The sequence below is a fragment of the Chionomys nivalis genome, chromosome 10 (assembly GCF_950005125.1).
Source record: "Chionomys nivalis chromosome 10, mChiNiv1.1, whole genome shotgun sequence".
NCBI classification, from domain to species: Eukaryota; Metazoa; Chordata; class Mammalia; order Rodentia; family Cricetidae; genus Chionomys; species Chionomys nivalis.
In genome coordinates, this window is record NC_080095.1 from 63229902 (window position 1) to 63251087 (window position 21186).

The 21186-nt window shown below is 36.1% G+C and overlaps 1 protein-coding gene across 1 annotated transcript in view; it reads right to left on the reverse strand.

Annotated features, from left to right (window-relative positions):
• The window catches only part of Mipol1 (mirror-image polydactyly 1), a 233773-nt gene that overhangs the window by 143859 nt on the left and 68728 nt on the right, over window positions 1-21186 (reverse strand). Inside the window, exons 5-7 of the mRNA XM_057782609.1 lie at window positions 10191-10320; window positions 4163-4196; window positions 3733-3903 (exon numbers count right to left, since the gene is read on the reverse strand). Of these exons, the coding sequence (XP_057638592.1) occupies window positions 3733-3903; window positions 4163-4196; window positions 10191-10320 (335 nt within the window). The remainder of the gene's footprint in view (window positions 1-3732; window positions 3904-4162; window positions 4197-10190; window positions 10321-21186) is intronic.

A 21186-nucleotide genomic window follows, 5' to 3' on the forward strand; every position in this document is an offset into this window, starting at 1 on the left:
ATCTAAATGAAATTGCTAAATAATGGGGGAGACAAAAGCCTCAGTTGGAAATCTCTTGCCATCAAATGATGTTTCCAGTATTGGGAATGGGTTACATCTAATTGATAGTTGTCGGGATCTAATAGGAATCCCCAAATAACTGAGACTGTTACCAAGGCTGGCTGCTCTCCACAGACAGACAGTAAGACCCTACTGATGAAGACAGTACCTACACAATTCGTGGAACATGGATGAGTCAAGCTGGTGCATACCCAAAGTATAGTCGGGCTAGTGTTTTGGGTACCAGAAGGTACTCTGAACAATACCAAAGGAGAAATGTAAAACCCCAACCCAGCTACAAACTCTCTGATTTACAATGGTGTCCTGCTTCAAGATATGCTGGCACAAAGTTTGTGGGAGTAACCAATCAATATCTTATTTGACTGGAGCCCCACTCAATGAGACTGGACCCATTCCTGACATTGCACTGGTGAGCAAAAATATGAGACTAGGTAGCCCTGGGACCTAAAGGAAAACCAAATATTACCTTTTACTAAAGGAACAGCAATAAGATGACTCCTAATGACTACACATAGTCATAGATCATTGCCCTGTTCAGGCGTCATCAGAGAATCTTCCTGCAGTAGATGGAAATGAAAACAAAGACCCACACTTAGACAATATGCAGAGAGTAAGTGACCTTAAACACACAGTTCTAAGAAGGTATCTCCACTAAATTCATGCCCTCAGGCTTCAGAGAACTATTTGGAAGTGGAAGGGAAAAAGTCTTAAAGGCCATAGAAGATGGAGGACACTATGGAAAAAAAAAACCCTTCTAAAGGTAACAGGACTGACACACATATAAATTCACAGAGAACGAGGCAGAATACACAGGGCCTGCATGGGTCTACACAAGATGAAGTCCTAAAGCTGAAGAGAAGTAGACACATGTCCCCATCGCTAACCCAGAAGCAATCTCCAATCGCTAACTACTTGCAAATAAAAATTTAGTTTTGCCCAAGGAAGTCTCACTCGGGAGACTCTTTCTTTCTTTTGCTTCTTAATTTTATCTTTAAAATTTTTTATTTTATTTTTTATCTCACAGGTCTATTGCTTATATACATTTTGGATCCCAGTTTTGTGTTCTTATGGGATTCTTGAGTGTGCATGAATGAGTGGGAGGTGTGGGAGGTCCTTCTGTCTATGTGGTGCTTTTATTGGTTAATGAATAAAGAAAATGCCTTGGCCTACTAATAAGGCAGAGTAGAATTAGGCGGGGAAAACTGAGCTGAATGTTGGGAGAAAGAAGGCAGAGTCATGAGAAGCCAAGTAGCCCCACCAGAGCTAGAGGCCAGACTAAGTTTTACCTCGTAAGCCACAGCCACGTGGCAATACACAGATTAATAGAAATGAGTTAAATTAAGATGTGAGAGCTAGCCAATAAGAAACTAGAGTAATAGGCCAAGTAGTGGTTTAATTAATACGGTTTCTGTGTAGTTATCTCAGGTCTGAGTGGCTGGAATGAGCAAGCAGCTTTCTACAACAAGCAGGTCTCAGCATTTATCTGTTCTTGTGCCTTTTCTTGGATGCTTCTTCTTCTGTTTGTTTTGTCCTATTCTGAAGTGTTTCCTTTTATTTTATTATATCATATTATTTTGTTATTATCTCTTACATGTCTGTTTGTTTTCTCATGAGACAGAGAGGATGGATCCAAATGGAAGAGGAGGTAGGAAAGAACTGTGAGGAACACATAATTTCCTGAATAGTCTTGTAAAACTCAAAGTTTTATAACTGAAAATAAAAATTATTTTCAAGATATTAATCTTCACTTAGACTGGATCTTAGATATCAATCAATTAAAATGCTGTAATTTTGTAGTTCTCCTCCCACCCCTTGGTTTTTGTTTTTGTTTTTGAGACAGGGATTCTCTGTGTAACACTCCTTGCTGTCCTAGATCTCCCTCTGTAGACCAGGCTGACTTCGAACTCACAAATGTAAGCTATTTCCCAATATGTCACTACAAAGCACAAGGAGCTGAGAAAGTGGTAGGTTAGTGCTCAATTCTAAACAAGTTACTACGCCATCTCGATGAGGCTCAGAGCACACTGTGGAACGTGAAAAACAAAGATCTTAAGAGTCAGACCCCAAGAAGGTCTGTGAAATATCTACTTGGTAAGACACAGCTGCTCTGATCAGAAACCCACAGCAGATGTGGATGACTGCACTAGTTTGAACAAGAATGGTTTTTTTTACAACCACATATGGGAAAAGAGGAAGCAGGAAGCCCTACCCTTCTCTGATGAACTACTAACTATTGATAGATTAAGAGAAAGAGAATATTATGACCTCATCACCACATTCCAATTGGTAGTTCTAATTATTTGCATCACAGATAGTCAAACTAAGTATCTCTCTCTCTCTCTCTCTCTCTCTCTTTCTCTCTCTCTCCTCTCTCTTCCTCTCGCTATCCTGGCCTCTCTTTGTCTGTCTCTTTCACACACACGCACACACACAATGTGAATTTAGGAAAGTAACTGGTAGCAAATGGTGTAAACAGGGACTGGAGGGAGATGGGAGCAGGTGAGGGTGACAGTAAACAGAATACATTATACACATGTGTGAAAGGGTTAAATAACAAAATTAGTTGATAAAAGAGAACTGAAGTCATATGAAAGTTGGTGATAATTATGATGAGCAAAAGAAGTTAAGATAGGTAAGGTAAGAAGCAAACATGGCGAATCTGAGACTTAAAAAAGAGTAGGCAAGATCCATTGAAACAGGTACTAGTGAAGTTGAGAACTTGATGGAATCAAAATTCCACAGTAAATGAGCTAAGACAGTTGGAGGCCATAAATGTAGATGATATTTGAATTAGAGAATCGTTAACAATGAAGAAGAGGATATGACCACAAGGTAAATGGCATAAAAAGTACACAGCACATAGTAGGCAGAGGAAATAATAGCTGGTATGCTGGCAGGAGAAGGAAGAAAGAACCAGTGAAATTGATTCTGAAAATGTCACAAAGCATATGTGTCAACTGCAGCCACAGCGTATATGAGCATTGTCGTCTTGTGCATGACTTCATAGTTGTGCTTGGGAAGGACAGGAGGACAAAACCAAAGTATACTAAGGAGGAATTAGCCCGCAGGCCCAGTGGTCTCACTGTGGAGGAGGAGAACTTGAAACCCAGTAAGAGGACTGTGATAGACCCAGTAATCTCAGAGGAAAAATCTGAGTTGAATTAATGCCTATTTTTTTTTTTTGATCCAAAATGTATCAACACAGATTCTGGGAATAAAAACTAAAAACAACAACAAAAGCAACCCAGAAAAGAAACAAAAACAGTCTTAACACTTACAAAACTGCAATGCAAGTAAGAAATGTAATATAGAAGTGATTAATGAATGCAAGTATATTTTATTGCAAGTTAACATTTTATAGAACATTATTTTACTAAGAAATTATTTACTAAATTGTAGGATGCATATTCATAAAAGCAGTACAGAAATTTAAATATTTTAATATTTGATTGATTATATACTCCACACTAGTGTGAATTAATACCAAATACAAAAAAGTAGTGTGTGTGTGTATGTGTGTGTGTGTGTGTGTTACATTACAAGGAAACATATTTCTTTATATAACAAAAGATTGTAAAAGGGAAATAAAGAAGATCTGAGCAAAATTCACTGTTTTGGGAAGTTAAGAGAGGCAAGATGGCACATGTATGCTCCTATGGGCACAGCAGTTACCTGAGACAAAGCCGCGTCCCGCTCTTCTATCGCTGCCTTCATTTCTTCTGCAGTTATTCTCCTTTTACACTCCTTGGTCTTGTAGATTCTATCCACAATTAGAGCTCCATTCTTCTCAATAGCTATCCCAGTGTCTGCATTGTTTATTCTGCTCAGTAATTCCTGTAATGTCTACCAACACCATTATATGTTAGTCAGACATGAGGTTTTAATATATTTTATTTAATATAGGGTTTTAATTAATAGGCACATGTGAATTGTAAATTGACTGAGTGAAGTTATTGAATTTTCATATTGCAGCAAAGATGTACATTATTAGTGTGTCAATTCTTCTTTTTCCCACATCTTAGTTCTTGAAACCCACTCAATTGAACTTAAGCCTCTAAGATATAAGACTGACATCAAGAAATCTCCTCAGAGAATGGCTTACCATGTCATTTTCTTCAGGGTTAATATTTTCTAGCCTAGAAAAAAGGGACACAGAAAGCCTGATCAGTAGCATTTCCTTAGTGCAGCAAAATGAGTTCGCTTTTTAAATCTTTAGAACCTCGAGTAATTTCATTCGACTAGTCTTTAGAGTCAGCCATGACACTGAACATATTAAAGTGGCACTGCTCGACTCCGTCTTCCAATAATGCTCTCTATCTTCTGCTCTGACTTCAGACTGTTAAGTTATTAATGTTTACTGCTATATATGACTACAAGGATCAATTGTTCATATGTGTTTAGATGAAGAAAGTTCCCCAGTGACAGAAGCACTCTTTCTCATCATGATATTTATTCCTGTTCTTTCAAATCTGATCAGAAACTATTTCCTTTCTTTTTTTTTTGGAAGCTGCCAAAAGTAAAAAACAAAGCAAGCATTTTTATTACAAAGTTTAACTAAGGTCCCACAAAAGCAATGACAAATAATTGCACTAAATTAAACCCGAAAATCTATTGCAGCACCTAGTATACAAACACACCGAATATACAAGCAGACCAAAATTGAACCATACTTTAGATAAGTGGGGTTTTTTTTCTGTTTTCATGTTTTATGGAGTCATTCAATTGAAAGAGAAAGACAATTTTCCTCTTCATCAATGCATTTTCTGATAAGAATTATCACGTTTACTGAAATGCTTATTAATACGGATGAACGGAATAAATGCACTAATAGAAAAGACAGTCTAAGCGATATATTTTGGAAAACAGAATTTAGGCAATGGTTCTGTGATGGATATTAGTAAATGACAGATTTAAAAAGAACTGGGATTATTTTTAAATTGTACTAAAGGTTTACCAACCAGTTTCCTGTCTTCTGAAGCCCTCTCCATATCTGCACTTTTGGGATTTACCACAAAAAGGATGGTACTAAAAATTATTAGAAGCAATTGATAAATATGCTACAGAATTGTTCCAAATGTCACAACTGGGTAAATAGCACTATAATCATTGGAAAAGTAGCTGCTTTTAAACGGAGCAATTTAATAGAAAAAAGCATAAGCAGAAAACGCTGTGTGTACACAGGGGCATACAATACATACTGACACAACGGTAAGAGCTAGAGACACGGATTATATACAACTGTGGCTCACGAGCATCTAGTAGTTGCTTTTATTCACATCTCCAGAAGAGCAAATATTCTTGTCTTTTATAGAGTTTCTCTAAAATAAATTACATGTTCAGACATCTGACTTATAAAAGTTTATTCGACAATAATTTCAAAGTAGCCAATTGTTTTGTACTCACTTCAAAAGCATAGCAGAAAATCAGAATTCTTTCACAGCAAGAGTACTTGAATGTTGGTAGCATTTATCTTCACTTACAGTTAGCTAATAAATTTTAAATGGAGTCACGTATTTTAAAATATCTTGGTATTAAAGTTTTTCAGATAAAACCAAACTAAAAGCTGATCATTATATCCAGAAAAATCGGTATGAATACTTATAATTTTAATAATTATTAAACATAAAATTAAAATGTGAGAGGATAGATGGTAGCCAAACATCTAGATTGGTAGACTTCTGGTAATCTTTAAAAGATTTTGATAGGTATGGTAATAATCTTGCAGCTTTAGTTTCTACCAAATAAAAATAATAATACAGGAATGTTATCTAATTTGTATAGCTGGGATAATCAACAGAACACAATATTTGTGGGATTTCCCTATAATACTTATAAGTTATTTTGGAGTATGGCAATATGAAAAATTATTACTTTAAGGACAGGAAGATAATGAGTTTAAATATTTTAAATGAAAATTCTTCATAATTTAGAAACAGTTAACTGAATTTAGTCTAGTATTAAAATCCACAGCTAGTAATTAACAATTTTTAAGTTAAAATTGATTTGTTATAAAAGGCTTAATAATTATCAGACATGGGAACTTATCTCTCAAACTTTAAAGTATCTGTGTGATCAGTTTTAAAATAATATGTAATGACTTTTAATTAGCTAGTAAATAAACCTGAACTGTTTTTAGTCAGCCTTATGTGCTAGATTTCACATGCCGAGAGGTAGTGAGCAAAGCCAGTCCCTTTTCTTTTTATTCTCAATCCTGTTTATTATTTTTACTACTATTATACTATTGTTATTACTTATAATTAACTAAGAAAAACTTGATATTTAAAAATTTGTATATATGCATGCATAACATAAGCTTATAATAAAGAGAAAAGACTTGCTCTTATTTCTCCTTTGGTTACAAAGTCTTGGGCATATGTTTATCACAAACATCAAATGATGTCATAACAATCATCTCAATAAAATTAAATAGAACAGGAATCAGTAACTTTTTAAAGAGGCAGGCACTAACTATATTTGGATCAGCTTCTTCTCTCTGTCTTACCTCCCCAACCTTGCCTTTGTAGTGCTAAAACATAGACAACGGGAAAGAGGACGGGCATGGCTAGGTTTCAATAAAAGTTTATTTATAGAAATAGGTGACGGGTTGGCTGTATAACATAATTATTATTTCTCCCTGAAATAGAGTATTAAAAAGTGAAACCAGATTTTTAATGTTAATACATTGAAGATGGAAGTCAGTATATTTCATATAATTTTCTGGACTGGGTCATCAATTATCTTGCTTGATCAATCAATTATCTTGAAGTAAGAAATGAACAAAATTATTCTCAGAAAATTATACTGAGGTTTTCAACAGGTAAACCATGCACTGTACCATTTACTGTTGCACCAAAATTAGATATTCTATCTTTTCAAAAGAAATAATATAAAACAACTACACAAAATATATAACGCCTTCAGTTTTATATAAAATGATCTTAGATTGATAAAGTTTACTAGAAGCATGTATAAAACAACAAAAATGCCTGGTTTAATAAAAGATTTAAAGTAATGATATTATATAAAATATAGGGCTTGCAAGTAGACAAGAGAATCTTAACCATTTGTAAACTCATAATAATGCTTACTACAGTCTAACTTAACATCATCATGATAATTAGTTAAGAATTCTGCTGAGGTAAATGTTCATGGGCTCAGGTTTCAATTGATTTCCTTTACCATGCAAATTCTGACTGACAAGTTTGCAATCTAAGTGAAAACCCATGCATGAAATGTCACATTTCTTGAGTTTCCCGTTGATCCATCAAAATTATCATTTTCTTTCCTGAAAGTTAGTTCAATAGTAAGAAACAGAACAATGGCCTCAAATAATAAAGAGTTTGCCATCCAAAAAATACAAATAAAAACATTTGAGTCCAGTAAAACATTCTGTAGATATAAACAAAATGATTTTAAAATATATCTAGGGAGGTAAAGGTACTAGAATAACTGCATGATTATGTAATAAGGAGAAAAGTTGGAGCAATATGTGGTTTTAAGGCATAAAAAGATTCAGAAATTAAGGCTATATAACACTGGCGAAGAAGTAGACAAATATATATATTTGTTTGACTGAAGTACGAAGACAATCCCAGTGCAAGAATAGGCTTTGCACTCAATGTTAATGGAATAAGTGAGTGCCAATATACAGAACACCAACAAAAATAATATATAGATTAATAACAAAAAGAAATCATGTTTCTTATAACTTCTGAAAAACTAAAAATGAATCACATATTGCCATGATTCAAAACAGAAATGTTTCCCAAAGGCTCATATTTTGAGTGTTTGTTCCCCATACGGTTTGCAGTGGCTGTGGAACCTGTAGTGGGGGGGGTATATAGGCTCAAGTAGAGCCTTAGGGACAAAACTTGAAAGGCTGTATGCTAGCCCCATTCCTTATACTTTCTGAGGCCTGGTCTGCAGCAAAGAGACTGACACTGCCAAATGCTCCTACTTCCATGGACTGAACCACTCCACCATGCCTCCCCTTTATCATCAAGTCCTGAAGCCTACTGAACTCCTGGCCAAAATAATCTCTTTTTCTCTTAAGATGACTCCATTGGGTATTATAGTCAAAGAAACACACATATCAGTGGAAATCTGGTACAGAGAAGTAGGCTTGTCACTGTGATGAACTTAACATGAGGTTCTTGTGCTTCTGGATAATTTGTGGGAAGAATATGCAAGAGTTTGAAGATATAAACTATAGTGACTCAAGAATTATAAGTATTATTAATGGGTGATTCTGGTAGAAATATAAAAAACACATCACTGAGAGAAATGCATGCAGTAAAAGCCTAGCTTGTAAGCTTTCAGGCTAGAACGGGATTCTGCTGGTAACTAGACTATATGCCATTTGTGTTATCATTGGGCAAAGAATTATGTCTGAGCAGGTCTTGAAAAGCTAAGCAAAGATGAATTTGAAATTATGGGACTAATTATTAGATGAAGAAAATATCAAGATAGTATAACCCCTAGGCTATAACATAGTCATTGGTGTCTATTTTTAGCTAGATTTATTGTAAGAATCATGAACAAAAAGCAAAGGAGTTGAAAAACACAATAGGTTATTGGTTAGATGGTGACTAAGTAGACAAAAAACAACTAAACATTACTGGCCAATGGAGAATACAAATGAAAACCTCAATGAGATAGCTCGTCACAATCATAAATGTAAAACAACTGCAAGTGATAATGCAGAAAACTGTGGGCTCATACAATACTGGTAGGAACACATATCATTTATAGAGGAAAATAGTGAAGAATCTAAAAGAATCGTACTATATGAACCACCTATCTAGTTCTGAGTATATACACAAAGAAAACAAAATCAATATGTCAAAGATAACTACATTCCTTGTGTATAATTATTCACAATAGCTAAAATACATAGTAATTGAGGTATCTACTAGCAGCTAAAAGAATAAAGAATATCATTCAGGCTGTTATTAAGCTTTCTGACACTGTGACTAGAGACAATCAATCTAAAAGAGGCTCAGGTTTGTCTTAGCCATAATTTCAGACCAAGGTTATATGGCTCTACTGCTTTTGAGTTTTAGGGAGGCAGTCCACAGCAACAAGGAGCATGCTGCGATGGAAACTGTGGATCTAGTGATGACAAAGAATCAAAGACAGAGAGAGGAAGAAACTGGGGCTTCAATATTCCCTTTGGTGGCTCAGCCTTCTAATAATGCACAGCTCTGGAAGGCTTCATCACCTCCCAGTGCTGCCATGGGATGGAAATCAATCCTTTAACATATGAGTCTTTGGGAGGAGACATTTAAGATCCAAAGAATATTACAGCCATAAATGTATGATCCCTAGGACCTATGTAGTGGAAAGGGAGAATCAATTCCTGACAGTTGTCTTCTGACCACCACACAGGTGTGGTAGCATGCACAAATCCAGACCTACTCCACACCTTCTACTAGCTTTCCCACCTCAACACAAATAAATAAATTAACAAGTATTCTTAAAATAATAAGAAATTAGATTATATATAAAAACTGAATAGTACTTCTAGAATTTCTAAATATGGTCTTCTTTACCAAATAGAATCAACTGTGTTACCAAAATTCAGCCTCTTAGAGTCAATTGTACTGAATCAATAAGACTTTAAACACTGCTAATGATGTCAAGACATGACAGGAAAGACACATATGTGAACTCATAGAGACTGTAGCAACATGTACAAAGCCTGCCATGTACAGGTTCAAGTCAGATGGGGCTCCAGTACTGAGAGAGGGACATAGACATGGGCTCCCATCCCTAACATTAGTGCACACACAGTAAAAAAACCAATATATTAAAAAACAAACTAAAAAACCCTGAAATGAATGGAGGTAATGAGAAGAATCACATGGGAAAGTTGGGAAAGAACAGTGACAACAGGACTCTGAAGAAGTAACTATACTGAGAGCATGGATTTTCATTTTCTTTCTAAAAATTTGATTATCACCCTCATCAGGCAAACCACAAGCTTGCCTAAATTTTAGAGAACTATCATAGGGATATGAATTGTCTTAATGTAATAACAACAATCAGTAATACATGTGACTATGTAACCATAACACAAATCCATACATTTATAATGTTTATATCACACACAATTTTAAATGTATACGCACATTTTCAGTGACATTTCCATATGCTTCACACGTGCGACTGCTTCATCTCTCTCCTCAAGGGCTAGCTGCAGTCTGCACATAATAGCTTCATCACGTTCTCGCTGTGCAAAATACACTTCTTCGACCAAAGCTACAAAACAAGAAAACTCAAAATCAGTTAAGAAATAAAGGAAATAAAATTTATGCCCTGGCAATGCTGAAGCATGTATGGGCAGCCCATATACTGTGGATCTGTTGAACTTGTCCATACTGGACTTCATGGTCTAAGTTGATGAGAACAACTGACCAGGTCTCTTCCTCAAAGAGGGCACCAGATCTCACTACAGATGGTTGTGAGCCACCATGCAGTTGCTGGGAACAGCACGCAATGCTCTTAACCGCTGAGTCATCTCTCCAACCCAAGAAAATAAAGAAGAAATGAGTAAATAAATGCAAAAAAAACCTACTATTTTAAAGATTATTCATCTAATTCAACTACTACCAATTAATGACTTGAGGAAGCATTTTTAATAATTATTGCATAATGAAGATATCTGGCATGTATAAAAGGAGAAAAAATTAAACAGCATACCTTTAAAAATGAGTTTGTTTAAAAAATGAGACTCATAAATACTGGAATTATACATGTGTATCAATAGCAATGAGCAACAAGTTAACAACATTATTAAAATCAAGCATGTTCCTACTGTAATCTCGAAAATAACTGCTATATTATAAAAAGACATTCATACACATAAGTGCAAAAGAAAACACACAAAAATACTGACTGTGCTATCCTCTGTAGCAACAAAACTTAAAAATCACCCAAATGTCCACCAAAACAAACAGGAATGGACATGCATAGATCTAATCTACATGGGAAGTAGAAAAAGACAAGATCTCCTGAGTAAATTGGGAACATAGGGACCTTGGGAGAGGGTTCAAGGGGAGGGGAGAGGCAGGGAGGGGAGCAGAGGAAAAAGTAGAGCTCAATAAAAATCAATTACAAAAAAAGAAATGCCATCTGGCACTTGAATTAACTAAGAGAGGCAGACAAACAGAAATAAAACAGCAGGTTACAAACTAAAGCAACTCTCCCATGTATGCAGATGCCCAACAGAACAGCAGTTCAATGAGTGCAATTGTGAGCTCACACTGTATATTCACACAGAACAGGAAGCATCTTTGGAGCAGATAACATTTCGAATGGCATCTCTTATTCTGTTGAGAACTCTGATATTATGTGAAACTGACTTTTCTTAAGTATAATTTTTAATACCCTGAAAACCTTAAAATATTACAAAATGTTAAGCAATATGCCTCAAATACCTAGAGAGCTGTCCTAAATTTTATTTAGTCAAACCATAATGTAAACTTAGAAAATATATAAAATGCCCTTCATAAAATAGTAGGCTCTAGCCATGGCTGTTATAAATGAATAGAACTGTTCAAGACAGCTATTGGCTTACTTAAAAGTGGTGGTAAAGAAGCATCCTGAGGACAAACAACTACCATGTAACTAAACTAGCATAACCCCTAACTACATTTCAAAGACTTGTCCTTACACCCACAGATCAGCGTAGTCCTCACTTCTCAGCACAGTGGAACTGATCTAATGGGAGCTCACCAAGGCCAGCTGGACTGAGATGAACAAGCATGTGATCAGACCGGACTCTCTGAATGTGGCTGACAATGAGGGCTGACTGAGAAGCCAATGATAATGGCACTGGGTTTTGATTCTACTGCATGTACTGGCTTTTTGGAAGCTTAGTCTGTTTGGATGCTCACCCTTCCTAAACCTGGATGAAGTGGGGAGGGCCTTGTACTTCCCACAGGGCAGGGCACCCTGACTTCTTTTAGTACTAGAGAGGGAGGGGGAGTGGGGGGAGGGGGAGGGAAATGGGAGGAGGGGAGGAGGTGGAAATTTGTAATAAATAAATAAATTTTTAAAAAAGAATGGGGAAAAAACACCTTCTCTGTAACAGACAGAGACCAATACAGAAAACTACAACCAATCAAAATGAAAAGTTGTGAGTCTCAGTCTTAACTGATATAACTACAAAATAACTCCTTCACCTAAGGTTCAGAGAACATCCCGAGAAGAGAAACAGAAAGACTGCAAAAGCCAGAGGAACACTGTGAGTTCGTATCTCCTAGTAGTGCCAGAAGCTGTACCCCCCAACATCTCACCAATGTGGCTGTCTAAACATGACCCCCATTAATGAGGTTGAAGTGAAAAACAATCCTAATTTGAAGGGATGAATATAAGTCAATAAATGCAACTAAAAGGAAATGAGAAAGAAAATCTTTAGATGAAAGAATGATAAAAAGAGGTAAGCATAAGCAATGAAGAAAAAAACAACAGAAATGGGAAATATTAGAGTGAAAATAACAGAATATTCCTGAGTTTCATTAAAGAGTTTTGTGACTGAAAACAAAAGCTTGAACATTGATGGGGTTTTCATGGAAAGCAATTTAATATATTAAAAATCAGACTGCCTCCTGATAAAATTCCAAGTAACCAACAGTTGTTCAGGCCACAAGGCTGGGATGTCTTAGCTGGTCTTCAGTATAAGTTTAAATCCAAAAGAAGTATGCTCTTATATCAGCATGGAATGGCTCAACATCAGGACAGATGAACTTGCCCAGAAGAGTGATGTAAGCACACCAAAGCAAAGAGCTTCCTTTGTCCTTTGTCCCGTTAGACAAGCTGCCACAAAAGGTGTGGCTCTGATTTAGGATAGGTCTTCAGATCTCAAATGACCCAGACTTATAGGTTGGGTCTTCCCACTTCAAATGATACAAGGAAGAAAAATCCCTCACATGTGTGTCTAGCTGCTTGGGTTGAAGTTAAATCCATATATATTCAAGTTGAAAGGCAGAATTAGCCATCACAAGTCCACCCTTTGTCAATATGACACCCACTCATATTCCCTAGATCATCTTTAATTTCCAAAGAAAACAATAATTAATTACACCTAACATGACATAACTCTCCCATGTACAACTTTAAATGCATTATGAACTTTAGACTAGGGGTCAAATTCCCTTGAGGAACATTCTCCAGTATCTTATAATTTAAAAATAATCACTGATGTCTCGTTTGATGTTCCATTACTAGATAAAAACACAGAGGAAGAAAACACAATTATCTGCTTTATATGTATATAACTATTCATAGCACATTCACATGACAGAAACACTCATTTCAATTTTAATACTCATTTATGCTACTGGTGACATGGAATAGCTGATAATTAGAACTACCATCCTCTACTACCAATTTTGTATTACTTCTACCCTCAGCAAACACCTTAGTAGGTCTTGGAACTTTTCTTAGAGGAGAGACCCATACCTTCAATCCAAAAGCTGTTTGTCAACATGGCTCGATGGGGTTATTTGTTGTAAGATTCCCACTGACTTTATAATCCCAGGGCAGAGTAGCAACAAGAGACACCCAAAATGATCTTCTGTACTCCAGACACAATATTCTTACCTCCAATGTGGAGAAGTGATCTAATTTCTCCCTATCAAATCACTCTACCAAACACTATTATTCTCTTCTTAACCTGTTAGTTTAAAGGCATAAGAAGCCCAAAGTGATTATGAAGAAGTCTGAATTTCCAGTTCAATGGAAGGCTTTTTATGGTTCCTGGCATAAACACTCTTCCTTATGGAACCAAAATTTCTAGGCTAGCATAATTTCAGTTCATGGAACAGAAAGCAGAAACTTTCCTAACTAGGGGTGATAGTCATTGTAACTATGCCACATAACAAAATTGACCTTAAATTAGTATCAACAAACCAAGATCCATACTAATGCAAATCTCTATAGCATATCGCCCTTTAAATATTAAGAAGCATTTATAAACATGTCTTTGGTGATTCAGTTCAGCCACCTGGCACCTGCTACTCTGGGCTCAATGAGATCCACTGTATTTATATCATTCAGCAGAGGAGCAATATCTACAACCCTAAGATCTGACACAAGGGGAAGAACAAGGTTCTACAAACGTGCTGGTGCTCCTCTTACCACTTTTCATCTTATAAGATAGTGAAGGGCATGTTTTTTGGGTGTTCTGAATGTAGAAAACTAGGTTTTGCATTGTGTATCCACTCTAGCATTGCAATTTCCCTGAGCCTTAAAATCCCTTCACCAACACTAAGCAGACATGGCTGTCATCTCCTCCTCCTTTTCAGTAGACCCTTTTAACAAATGCTTCTAACCAAGCAGATAAATTTTTGACACAGTTTTTAAATCATACATATGTTCTCATTAAACCTAGTACCGTCACTCTGTGGGGCCATATCAATAAACATATACTGGTCCAATTTAGTGCTCCTTTTACAATTATTATGCATCTTTAAAATCCATTCCCACACATATTCCCCAAAATACTGATTGAATGAATTAGTAAACTCACAAGCTTTTTGGTGGTATGCCACACTTTATCATGGACTACACTTTCTCCCTCCCTCTGTCTTCACTCTGGGTATGGTGTATAGCCAACCACTGCTAAACCTTGAGGATTATCCTGCCTGGTATTTCCTTCAGGGAAAGTCACTGCCAGTTATGCAGGCAATGAAAGATTAATTTCCTCAGGCAAAGGCAGAAAGAGTGGTACTACAGGGGGTGGGAAAGTGCATCCCCTGCTAAGGGTGGAGAGGAATCTGAGGGTTCAAAGTCTCAGCCTCAGGAGAGTCTTCCTACACATCTCCATTCCAAATTATAGGATCCCATTCTGTAACAATTAGGGCCTTTAACTTTTACCACTCTTTTTATTGATTTTTGTTGACCTCTACATTTTTCTCTGCTCCCCTCCCTGCCTCTCCCCTCCCCTTGAACCCTCTCCCAAGGTCACCATGCTCCCAATTTACTCAGGAGATCTTGTCTTTTCCTACTATCCATGTATGTCTCCTAGGTCCTCGTTGTTGTCTAGTTCCTCTGGGATTCTGAGACTAGAAGTTAGATTTTCATTGTAATTTAAACAACCTTATGAAGAGGGCCTTGGTTTCATTTTCTGCAGTTTAAGCTCTATGGCTGCCAAAGAAAGGATTCTCTTCCAGGACACACTTAGAGAACTTCAGATTGTTAACTCTCATCTCATCTCATCAATTTCATCATCAAGTTCATTCTTTTCCTTTGTCACTGTATCCTGAGATGCTAGAAGTTGGCTAATTTTATCACAGACATCATTCTTTTCCTGTCATTTTATGCAGAGTCCATGAGTCACCAGCCAGTACTATTATTTCCCACAAATAGTCTAAGCTTTTCTGTATATGGTCACTAAATTACTCCCTTCTCACAATAGGTGAATCAGGATAATCTAATGCATTTGTCTCTGTAAGTTTGTTAACTACTTCACACCATGTGATGTCGGTGCTCTCTCAGAGTCTAGGACAGGCTTCCTAATTGTAGGTGTCTGCAAATTAGAAGTCTGTTCCAGAGAGCTACTTTAAAAATTCATCCTTATACTTCTGCTGCTGTAGAACAACTTCCGGTTACAATAACGTACTTATCTGGGTTCTCTAGAGGAACAGAATTTATAGTGTGTGTGTGTGTGTGTGTGTGTGTTGTATTTTATTAGAATGTATTACAGGGTATAGTCTAAATAGTCCAATAATGGTTGTCTCCCAATGGAAAGTCCTAGTATATGATATATCTTCAGTACATAAGACTAGATGTCTCAGCTGGTCTTCAGAATAAGCTGGAATCCTTTAATACTAGCTTTAATATTAGCAAGGAATGCCCCAGGAGCAGGCACTCCTTGCTGGCATATTATATATGCTGCTACCAGAAGGTGTGGCCCAGATTTAAGGTGGACCTCCACATCTCAAATGATCCAATGAAGAAAAATCCCTCATTGGTGTCCACAGCTGCATGAGTTTTAGTTGATGTGGTCAAGTTGGCAACCAATCAAGATTAGTCACCACAGGTTCTCAACATTCATGGTGGGCAGCTCAGAGCTGCCATTAATCCAACTCTAGGGAATCAATACACTTTTCTGGCCCTAATGACACCTGAACACATGTGGTGCATGCGCACACACACACCTTTAGACAAATATAGTATAAAGTAAAATCTAAAGAATGACAACTAACCTTAAAATTCAGATATTAAATCAGCTGTTGTTATTTCCCTATGTATCAAGGAAAATGTCATGACAGAAATCAGAAATATTTTGCCTGAAAAAAACGTAAAATAACATGTAAAAAGCCATGTGAAAAATTTAAAGCAGTGCCTGCAGACCATATCACAATAATTAACACATGTGTCAGCAGCAGTTCTCCACGTATGGGTCACAGCCCCTTTGGGGGTTGGATGACCCTTTCATAGGGGTTGTATATCAGATATCCTGGCTATCAGGTATTTACATTACAATTCGTAACAGTAGCAAAATTACAGTTATGAAATAACAACAAAAATTTTACGGTTGGAGGATCACTAGAATATGAGGATCTGAATGAAATGGACACAGCACGAGGAAGGTTGAGAATCACTGAGTTAGAGAGTGCTCTCACATCATCATTTAAGCTCCTCTGTTTCCTCCTGTTAGATAGCTGGCCTTATCTATACTATTCTTCTACCATGAATGAAGTCATCATCAACTGTGACAGAAACTTCTTCTTCTTCTTTTTTTTTTATTGAAAAAGAAAAAAAAAATTTCTGCCTCCTCCCAGCCTCCCATTTCCCTCCAGCTCCTCCCACTCCTCTCCCCCTCCCCCCCACTCCTTTCCCCCTCCTCTCCAGTCCGAAGAGCAGACAGGGTTCCCTGCACTGTGGAAAGTCCAAGGTCCTCCCCCCTCCATCTAGGTCTAGGAGGGTGAGCATCCAAATGAGGAGCAGAAAGAGGGAGAACATGAGCAAGGAAGTCAGAACCGCGAGGGGTGCACCCACCCACTGAGACAGAAACTTCTATTCAAGAGGCAGTGCCCTAAAATATTTACTTTCCCTTCTTCCACTAAACAACTGTCTTCCCACAACCACAACTCTTAATTGCTTAGAAAAACACTGTCTTATATGGTATAGAAGTGGCGTGGTATATGACAAGATACATCTTGTTTATTATCACTTTCCAAAAGTTCAGCTATATTGGTTTTATAAATATCTGAAATTATTTTAGTCATAGAGTCTGTATATAAAAAGACAAAAATAACATCACTTGTCTAAATTAGACAAAGAGCTCTTGATCAAATAAACAAGTCAAGAGGATCCTAAACAAATAATATTTTAATTCCACTACTGTCAAGACACTTAACACACATACTCATAATATGACTTAGTTCCAAACAATTAAAATGTGATTTGGGTGTGGAAAAGTCTGCTTAGGAGTTAAGAGCACTTGTTGCTCTTGCAGCCAACCTGGGTTTTGTTCCCAATCATCCAAACCTCCGTTTCCAGGGAATTCAATGCCTACTTGTGACTTCTGTGGGCACCAGGCATGCATATGATACATATATATTTGTTTAGACAAAAAGAGTCATACACATAAAACAAGCAAACCTAAAAAATTTAACTGTAATTTTGAAAATTTATATATAATAAATTCAAAATTCCTCTTTTTCAATATTTTATAGTAGCAAGCAAAATAAGAAAGGCAAAAAGAAAATTTATCCATAGTTTATTGCAGGCAATATACCATGATGACACAGTTCTCGCAAAGCATCATGCTATTCTCATTTTCCATTATAAACTACATGTAATAAATATGCAAGCCAGACAGGATGTAAAATAGTGATGAAATTACAAATTAGCACACATATATCATATCATCTTAAAAACTGTGGAATATTTTTAGTATACAACATAAAATACTGATTACATTTTAAATGCCAACAGATTTCCTACTGAAAATTCCCTATTTATATAAATAAAATGTGAGCAGATTTGTTGTGAAATTTAAATTATTTTTTTAGACAGGATATTTGTATATAGCTCAAGGTGGATTAGAACTCATGTTTCCCTATACAAGTCAACAACACAAGACAGCTCATATACGGCATGTTTCACTTCATTTTACGTAAGATGTTAGTACCTGATAAAAAAAGAATGTCTACTCATCTCTATGATTCAAGCTAAAATGCTTATTTGATCCTATATGATTAAATAGTTTTAATTTTATAAGACTACTTAAGATCCAAGTATCCATATGTGTATTTGAAGATTAACACATGGATAATTGAATGCTATATTTAAAATGCTCCAAACACACACATATGCCACATTCAAAATCTGGTTATAGGACTAGAGAGATGGCACATCACTTAAAATCATTTTCTGTTCTTTCAGAGAACCAAGGTTTGGTTCCCAGTATCCACATCAGGTGATTCAGGATGAGTTCCAGGGGATTTGGTGCTCTCGTCTGGTCTCTGAGAGGCCAACCACACACACAGTGCACAAAAATAAATGGAGGCAAACACTCATACAAATAGAATTTTTAGAAATTAAATCTTGTAATATAATTAATAAAAATGTATTCAAAATTAAGGCATTATTGAATAGACATTTAAAAACATCTTTTAGGTAATATGTAAATTTGGGAGTTTATAAATCACCCAATTCCTTCTAGAATCCTGTACTTTTAAAGGATCAATATGCAACTCTCAAATATTTTTAGTAAAGAAAACTTAATTGTAAACACTGAGCTTTTCCAAGGTAGATGACTATTACAAAGTTCACTAGAAAATCAATATAGCATTTTAGTTGGAATTTGCTCATTAAACACCCACAGCTCTAATGCAAATTATGATGGAATGAATAAAGCAAATACGCATGCTTCTTTCTTTTTATTAAATGTAAAATCTACTGTTAATTGCATCTCGTATGTCATACAAACTTTTCTCCTTAACTATTAAATAGAAGCTTTAACAAAAGTCATTAGAGATTCTTTCTTTGACTTGAATAAATTTCAATATTTGTTCAGTAAAGGTTCACAGCAGTTAAATTACATTAACAAATATTATTAGCTACTATGTAAGCCAACCAAGTAAAATACTTATATTGTAGGTAAAACAAATCATTGGGTGTTTACAATAATATTTGGATATCTCCATTTTTAAACATGGTTATCAAATACCCTATAATTCTTACTCAAATGAGGAAGATTCAGAGAGGATCACCCTCACCCCACCACTATCAAATACTCAAATTTGTTTAGTAAGCTAATTGTTTTCTAATATGGGCAAGAGTAAATATGAAGAAGCTGAACCATACTAAGCATGAGTTTATTGAGTCAAAGCAGGGTACATATTTTCTTAGCAGACCCAAGTCTATTGACAAACCCATATTCTACATTTTAAAGCTGCATTTAAGACATAGTAGGAAAGAGACAGTGTATTGAAAAATATTCTAGTTTAAACATTGAATCATGATTCTCTAAGTAACCTAATTTGAAAGATTGATATTTCTCAGAAAGAAGTATCTGCTCATAATGTCTGTGTGGCGGCTATTTAAATAGGATAGGCTGAGGCAGGACCAAGGCCCTACCCCCTGGCTGAGATAGGTATTCAAAAGAAACAGACTCCAAAAAGCTAGCTCAAGCACTAGGGATAAATCCTGGTCCCACTGTCAGTGACCCCACAGATTGCCCAAAGTACACAACTGTTACCTACTTTCAGAAAAGAAGTGTGAGACTTTTTTGACTTCCCATGGGAAGATTTACTATCTCTGAGAAGTAGATGGAGGTGGGGAGGAGGAAGGTGGGGGAGCGGGAGGAGGGGAGGGAGTGGGAACTGGGATAGGTATATAAAATGAGAAAAGATTCTTTTAAAAAATTAATTTTAAAAATTGAACAGGCTGACTTAAAGAGAGAGAAATGAGCAGAATTTCTCACAATGATGCCACCGAAGACAATCAGCATCCCCAAATCACAAGTAACACGTGCTATGTAGAAAATATCTCGTGAAAGCTAGGCCATTACAAACAAATCTCCAGCTTCACAGGAGGGTCAGCAACTTTTGGAGACACAGTAATGCCAAATGGTGTCCTTGCAAATAGACAACAGTGTCAAGAGAGGACCACGGGAACATTCCTAACTGTGGATATAAGATGTGTTTACACACATAATTTACCTTCCTTAGCATAAACTCTTTGTCAAACACTTTAAAATAATGACTGCCTCAGGCCAGAAACGAGTGAGCAAGCCCCACTCCAGGCTGCCTGATGCTTCTCTCAGCAGCATCACAATGCTGGCGTCACTGCCACAACCGCTTCTGCAGAACAGAATATTACAACTTTCTATGTCTGGATTTGATATTTCAAGATTTTAGAAATTAAAAAATATTTATTATTATTGTGTGTGCCCATTATGCTTGTGTGTATGTAAGGTATGTTTGTTTCACAGGGTGTGTGTGGAAGTTCAAGAAAGTCTTGTGTGGAGTTGCTTTTCTCTTTCCACCTTTATGTGAGTTCCAGGGGAAAAGGTGAGTATTTTATGTGACATAACTTTTATTTTTTCACATTATCAAGTTGGGAGTCTTCACGTATGTGGCTATATAATTTATATTTTAAGCATTTATATTGTCACTGAATAGAAAAACTGGGGTTGTAAGATTCAAGGACTATGTTTTCATCCTCTTAATAATCACAACAAAACTTCTATGCTCTTCAGAAAAGCAAATTTAAATTTTGTACTGTAGTAAAAATGAACTATCTTTATATATTCAATAATGTAAATGAGCTGGTTAGAAAAGAATCTGTATTTAAAGAGAAAAGGTACTGTAAGGAAAGGGACTGCACTGTCAATACAAGGAAGCTATGACATACACCCATTATATTATATGTTAAAATACAGTAATATAGATAGATTAGATAGATAGATAGATAGATAGATAGATAGATAGATAGATAGATAGATAGATAAACAGACAGATGCACAGATAGACAGAGAGACTTATAACCATGAGGCTTAAAAACTAAGGAGATCATTTGGCTAAAATCCAATATTGTCTTTATTTCAGTTTAATTGGAAGAGGATCTCAAATTCATCTTCTCCATGAGATATCAGGAACCTGGATT